The 6733-nt window shown below is 45.4% G+C and overlaps 3 protein-coding genes and 1 non-coding gene across 4 annotated transcripts in view; 3 read left to right on the top strand and 1 right to left on the bottom strand.

The window, feature by feature from the left end:
• LOC109482146 overlaps positions 1 to 2076 on the top strand; it is a 4316-nt gene extending 2240 nt beyond the window's left edge. The window contains exon 2 of the mRNA XM_019784846.1: positions 169 to 2076. Coding sequence (XP_019640405.1) covers positions 169 to 1341 — 1173 coding nt within the window. The 3' untranslated portion in view covers positions 1342 to 2076. The remainder of the gene's footprint in view (positions 1 to 168) is intronic.
• Positions 1729 to 1812, bottom strand: Trnal-cag. The gene has a single exon. It is a non-coding gene; the product is annotated as a tRNA-Leu (tRNA).
• Positions 2077 to 3045: 969 nt separating the features above from the next.
• LOC109482143 (sulfotransferase 1C4-like) lies at positions 3046 to 5568 on the top strand. Its single transcript, XM_019784844.1, has 6 exons — positions 3046 to 3431; positions 3567 to 3784; positions 3969 to 4095; positions 4564 to 4658; positions 4896 to 5040; positions 5445 to 5568. Exons 1-6 carry the CDS (start codon positions 3305 to 3307, stop codon positions 5552 to 5554), a joined length of 822 nt encoding a protein of 273 aa, XP_019640403.1. The 5' UTR covers positions 3046 to 3304; the 3' UTR covers positions 5555 to 5568.
• A 630-nt stretch (positions 5569 to 6198) lies between these two features.
• LOC109482145 (sulfotransferase 1C4-like) overlaps positions 6199 to 6733 on the top strand; it is a 3843-nt gene continuing 3308 nt past the window's right edge. Inside the window, exon 1 of the mRNA XM_019784845.1 lies at positions 6199 to 6244. The gene's annotated coding sequence lies outside the window, so the exon portion shown is untranslated. The remainder of the gene's footprint in view (positions 6245 to 6733) is intronic.

Below are 6733 nucleotides of genomic sequence, written 5' to 3'. Positions count from 1 at the left end.
CGTGGGCGGAGCAAGTTCTGGCTACCGTGCCAGCTGGACCGCGACGTCGCCGGGCTGGAAATCACCGAGGACGGCTGGGAAGAGACGCTGGAGACGCGCTACAGCCTCGTGGATTCCCTCAGCCACGTCATGCAACTAGAGTTTGCTCAGGAGATCTGCAGACGACAGGTCTTCACTGGCAATGTTGTCAAGGACGACCACGAGACCGTCATGATTGACGCCGATCACCCCTTACGTCATACCCCTCTGGCGTGGTTCTGTCTTGAAAATGGCGCTGAAGATGAAGATAGTGGTCTTGCTGGGAATGTGAAGTTCTCTACACCGATCGGTGTGGAGTCTGACATCGCCAGGCAGGGCGCGAGACCTACCCACAACTTCTACCTGGTGGAAATGGCTGACCTGGCTTCGTCCTGTGCCTGTCGGATTCTCGTAACCAAGAACAGTTACCCGAGTCTGCAGCCCTATGACCCGTTCAAGAGAGGGGGTCCCTGGTACTGGGACAGGAGAGGCTACCGCAACGACCACGGCGAATGGGAACGCGACAGGCACTACGTCCTGAAGCAGTTCCGGCGGTTCTACGGCCAGACGGGGTACAACTCGACCAGCTGCCGGGTGGAGTTTGTCCGGGAGGCCTCCCCTGATCAGCTTGAGCATTGGCCGGCGGTCCATAACTACGCCATTTCCTTCGTCAGCCAGGTGCAAGGGGAGAAAGAACGCAGCCCAAGGGTAGTTGACGTACACCGCATACCAGACATGACAAAGGAAGAGGCTTTCTTCGCGTTCTTGGTGTGGGTGATGAGTCCCCTCGGGTACATCAACGCGGTTGTTCGTGCGCCTGAGACACGCCAGACAGACGACGGTTTGGGGGCAACCAAGCGTCAGTTGACCGGTTACCAAGGGCAACAGCTGTCAGAAATGGAGCACAAGGCTCTCGAGGCGTTTAACTACGTTTGTGCCACGAAGGTCAACTGGATGTGTTCGCCAGAGGGGTTTCTCCCATTGGAACCCTCCCTTCACATCATGGATCAAGCTCTGACCGATGACCTTGCCAAGAAGATCGCTTCCAACATCTTGTCCGCCGCAGATTGTTCCCAGTCCGCCGTCTTCCTGCAAAACCTAGTCATTCTCCACAAGCTCCTCTCCGACGAGTCGTCGTCTGCCATGGTCAAGAGGATTCTGGGATACTCAAACGATCGCGAAGGACACATGAGTGCGATGCGTGGGGAGATGAGTCGGCTCGTGGAGGGAGGGTTGCACGAGAAGATACCGAGCGTCGCGAAAGATGTGACGGCGTTGTTCGGCCAGCTGTTTGTGGGGTACATGGAGGAGATGGCGAAGTAGCGGAGAAATGTTGAAGATATAGCAATATGCATGTGTTCTTCGGGACACTCCACGAAGTAAAACTGCCTGGATTTGCCCTCACAACCTGATCACGACTCACGAAAAGCCGACCTTGCTCTAACACCTCTAATTTTCGCCCCGACGCCGGCCCCACACTTATCAAGACGCCCAGCTCGAACTATCAATTAGACTGGCATACATCCTACCCTAGCTCCCTTCCGCCGTAAAATACTAAAACTTATAGGAATTGGGATAATCTGAAATTGGTTCAGAAAAATGAAGAAGATGAAGAAAGAAAAATCAAAACGCAGCAAGACTAAAGTTACTGAAGAAACCTAAATTGATTGAAATGTTTGAAATGCTAATCAACCAATAAAAAAGTATTCCTGTCAGAAGTGGGATTCGAACCCACGCCTGGAGAACCAGACTGCGACCTGAACGCAGCGCCTTAGACCGCTCGGCCATCCTGACGTTGTTGAAACAATCTGAATGGGACGTTACGATTTCCGAAGGATCGTCGATGAATCGTCATCATCATCGCTCTTCCTAAGAATGGCATAAACAGTAGTAGATCGAACATGCAACCTTGCGGCACACCTCAGGATGTAACAAGTAGAATACTTCATAACATTACACCCTGCTTACGGGAAGCACTGTGCTGCAGCCTATCCATTTATTCAAAGTGCTCAGCACCACGGACACAATTCCAGGGGAGTGTCAATAACAACGAAAGTGTCAAAGGCTTTCTTCAAATTTTGTTATACAATTGTATTCCACCAATCCACAAAATGACCACGCGTACTGCCGATAGCATGTAACACCGTAGTTTGTGATATCCAGTAAGATAGAAAACACTGCGCGTACCTGGTGTGCAACAAGAGTTTCGTGACAATGTAAAATACATGTACATGAGTTGTACATATACATACAGTCTTTGTTTAATACATGTACATGTACGTTCACCACATATGCATGATTCGATAGGCACACTGTGGCAGACGTAGGTTTAACCTGTGTCTGCTTCGCACGTTAACTGTGGTCACCCAATGTACAAGTCTCACCCACCCCCACCTCCCGATTTCACTCCCACACGGTATATTGATATTGCACCCACAGACTTGCATTCTTTGGGAGTGACACCAATGTAAACAGATAAGTTATATATGCCCGAGTTTTACATGCACACAGTGTTGCAGACTCCATATTTAAATGTTTGCCTATGCACATGAGCGAGCCCGACATGTCTAAATCCGATAAACTTTAACCCTAACCTTTGACTCTATTTGTCTCACACACTCTGTGCACAGGCGGTACCTAGCACGGCTACTACCAAAGTTAGTAAGACCCGTGCGCCTATACCTTTTCAGAGTGGAGGACTTGTACGTTATTTTCTTTCGGGGATAGTTTTGCACTGATTTTGAGTCTCTTGTAAACGTATAGTGACGTGGAGTGTAGAAATAAAATGCACTAGTGATGTTACGTTGTTCGGCTTTGCCGGGCTTTTGGTCGGACTTTGATTTCCTCACGATGTCTTTATATCGTCCCAATGTAGCGTAGACATGGGATTTTTATTTCATATTTCATAGTATTCAGACAGAGTCGGTTATATTTCGGTCACATAATTCCCATTTATGAACAAAGGAGTAAGACCATAAATTCTGCTGTCTCACCGTAACGTCAGGGGTATTTTTTGCCGTCTCACTTATTCAAATAACACCGGTACCTTGCACCGGCAAGTGTTACAGTGACTCTGCAACTTTGTGTGCATATATGTATAAGCGTTATCGTCGTCAGGTGCAAACAAAACGGGTGGACTGTTCAATGATTGCAAGTCATTGGCTTCTTCTTCAGAGTGTACTTTTGAAATTTGCACATTTTAAGCCCAGAGCTAGAGGTTCTTTATTTTAAAGCTAGAAGTTCTTTATTTGCTACGTTCCACAGCGTTCAACAATCTCGTCAGAACATGTCGACTATCAAGGAGCGAGGGATCACATTTCCGGCTGACGTTGTGACACGTTCCAACCTGGAACTCATGAAAACCTTTGACATCAGAGACGACGACATAATGCTTGTCACCTACCCCAAAACAGGTGAGTATGTTGATGATATTTTATCGTACTTCACAACAATGGCTTTGCTAGGTGAACACCAAAATATCGAAATCTTAAATGTATTAAAATACTATCCTTCACAAGATGACGAAACTATTTGTCTTACGGTTCCAGGTACTTGGTGGATCCATCAAGTGGTGAAGCAAATTCTGGCCTCAGAGGGAATTCAGGATGAGAAGTATTTGGGAGACTTCCCCAACCTACTCGAGTTCACCATTCCAGGAAAGGGCCCCATAGTGGAATTGTTCAAAACTGCACCGTCTCCTCGGGTCCTGGCAACGCACGTACCAGTCGAGTTCCTCCCGTCTGGTTTGCTCGGTTCCAAGGCTAAGGTAGTGCGCTATTATTATTGGGGTTTTGGTCAGAAAAGGTCAATTCATTGATTGCCTTGGGTTGATCCCTAAATTTTATAGTTAGTCGTAAAATCCCACAAATTTGTCTATAAGAGTGTTGTGACCAAGCTGGTTAGGAAAAAACGGCTATCCGTACGTGCCTTGTTTTTTCTTTGCATTTTAGACAGTTGTGTTGATGAGGAATCCCAAGGACACTGCAGTCTCCACCTTCAAGTTCTGGCAGAAAGTTCCAGAAGTAAAGACCCCGGAATCATGGGATAGCTTCGTTGAGCAGTACCTTGCTGGCGACTGTAGGTATCCAGTCTGTCGTATCAGAAGATACATTTCATTCTCAATAACGTTAAGACAATTTGCAAATGTTCAGATCTGAAGTCGGATTATACAAGACCAGTGATTAGATAGTATGCATTTGACCCCAAAAAGACGGGTTCACAAACGTGCCTGCTAGCTGGGCCTGTGTTTACACAAGCTCTCGGCCGGAGGTTAATGACCTCCGAAGGCGGCCACCTTGAGGCCGCAACCTTCGGGCGGTGGCCGCCAGGAGCGCGGTTTAGTCAGGCTAACAAACGTGCTAGGTCAATTATCAACCCTTTTGGTCAGAAAACGTAGCCTCGAAAACCCAATGTACATTGAATTCGACCATATCATCTTAGCAAACCATAATTATAAGCATCCTTTCTGCCTAAAAGCTTATTATGAAATAAAAGACTAAACTTTGAGCTTATTAGTTAGATTTTTCTAAACATTTTCCCATGCAGGTCCGTGGGGGCCTTTCTACGACCACGTCTTGGGGTTCTGGAAACTGAAGGACCACCACAACATTCTCTTCCTGAAGTATGAAGACATGAAAAAGGTATTTGTATCCTACAAAAACATAGCACGTGCGTTAAGCATAAAAATCTATATATGTAGTACGTAAAGCTAAAGCCTCGTTGCGTCCCGTAGCCTTATTATGTCAAAACACGTGGACGACTCTAAATTTCTAGTGTGTAACTGGATTTATGTCTTTTTACGAGGGACTACTACTAGTAGTAATCCAATATTCATCTTTGTAACAATGAAATGGCTCGGCTGCAACCTATGTTCACAGGACTTGCCGGCAGAAGTGAGGAAACTCTCCTCGTTCCTGGGCAGACCGTTGAGTGAAGAAGCGGTACAGGCAGTGGTCGGTGCAACTCAGTTCGACTCCATGAACAAGACCGTGGGCCAAAAAAATGGACTTTGGACAAGAAAGGGTATGAGTCAAATACTTTTTATAGAATACTGGAATAAACTGTCATCAATTCTTAGACATTGACATGTGGTTGAAAGTTCTTCGAAAATTACTGTCTTCTTTAAATAACCATCACACCGAACGTATGACAAACTTGATTCACTCTCTATGTCAGCCATCACTATAGATAACATAACTGACAAGGCTTTCAAAACGGCTAAGTTTCATTACCACGATACAGATAATACTAACAAAGCTACATAAATTAATCTAACATATATCACCGATATATTTTACCACGGTAAATAGGAATTAGTGATGCCGAGGATTGTGTAACAACACCTCACTGTAGCACGCACAGCGTATACGAGGTGTACATGCTGTAAGCTAGCGTCCTATTGTAGTTCCACATTTTCTTTTGTCCAGGAATCATCGGAGATTGGAAGAACCACTTCAGCGATGAGCAGAGCCGAGCTTTTGATGATCAGTACCGCGACAGGCTGTCCAACACTGGGCTGGAGTTTGAATTCGAGTAAACTGAGAAATCATTGATGACATGTACGCAGTAGTTGTTATATGATACGATGTTTTCAAGGAAAATTAAGAAAGTCTAGGTCTGCTGACTGTTAATTTGTAATGTTCGGCTTTGTCATCTACATTCTGATATGTAGCAATAAAGATACATATTGAATTGTCTATGAATTGTGTTGAAATATTTCTGAATTGTTTGATATCAACTTCTTACGTTTACATTATCATATTCGACTTAGTAGAGATCTATCAAAGAGATTTTATGCTGTAATTAAATTAATTAACAAAGTACCATTGTGCAAGCCCCCCCCCCCCCCCCAACACACTCGATATGCTAATCAAGTTGTCCCCCACAAACGCTCTACGCTAAATTTTGAGAGCGGCCGGCTACGTATTACGATGAATTCAAGAAGCCTCCACCATTACACTTTACGATAAATTCCGGGTAGCTACAACGCATTACGTAAAACAAAATGGCGAATTACGCTCTACGCAAAATGCGCCAATTACGCTCTACGTTGAATTAGATCGGTCCGTCTACGCTCTAAGTAGGATTAAAACGGCTGATTACGCTCTACGCCCTGGGCCCCTAAAGCCGTTAAACAAGTTTAACCCTGCCCTAGCCTAACCTTTGACTCTACTTGTCTCACACACTCCCTGCACAGACGGTACCTAGAGCGGCTACTGAAGCGAAGGTAAGCAACGCAACACTTGCACTCCAACATTAGTAAGACTACGGAGCTCGTATACCTTTTTGAGTGGATGACTTGTATGCTGTTATCTTTCGGGGACAATTTTGTGTCAACTCTCTTCTTTTAATCGTCTAGCGACGTAGAATTCAGGAATGAAATTCGCTAGTGACGTTGTTCGGCTTGCTTCTGGTCGGGTTCAGTACATGTATTTCACGGCAAGTTTATATTGTCCCAATGTAACGTAGACGTGGAATTTTTATAGTAATCACTGACAGATGCGGCTATATTCCTGTCACATAATTCGCGTTTCAGTGAACGACGTAGTAAAACTATAATTCTGCTGTCTCACCGTAACGTCCGCCGTAACGTCAGAGGTGAATTTTGCCGTCTCAAAACACCTTAAGGTTTGCACTCACTGGCATATGTGATGTTATATAGGTTGGGTAGGTTAGGTTGAAGTGGGACAACACCATACTTCCGCACGCTAGTAAC

Source organism: Branchiostoma belcheri, unplaced genomic scaffold, assembly GCF_001625305.1.
Source record: "Branchiostoma belcheri isolate BF01 breed outbred unplaced genomic scaffold, Haploidv18h27 scaffold59, whole genome shotgun sequence".
In the NCBI taxonomy this organism is placed as follows: Eukaryota; Metazoa; Chordata; class Leptocardii; order Amphioxiformes; family Branchiostomatidae; genus Branchiostoma; species Branchiostoma belcheri.
The sequence above is the reverse complement of the archived record's forward strand: the minus strand, read 5'-3'. Positions and strand labels throughout refer to the sequence as shown.

Excerpts from the sequence above, each read along its gene's own strand:
- LOC109482143 (XM_019784844.1), top strand. The coding sequence starts at position 3,305 with ATGTCGACTATCAAGGAGCGAGGGATCACATTTCCGGCTGACGTTGTG. Across the intron at positions 3,432-3,566 it reads TGTCACCTACCCCAAAACAG|GTACTTGGTGGATCCATCAA; the intron begins GTGAGTATGTTG and ends TTACGGTTCCAG. Across the intron at positions 4,096-4,563 it reads GCAGTACCTTGCTGGCGACT|GTCCGTGGGGGCCTTTCTAC; the intron begins GTAGGTATCCAG and ends TTTCCCATGCAG.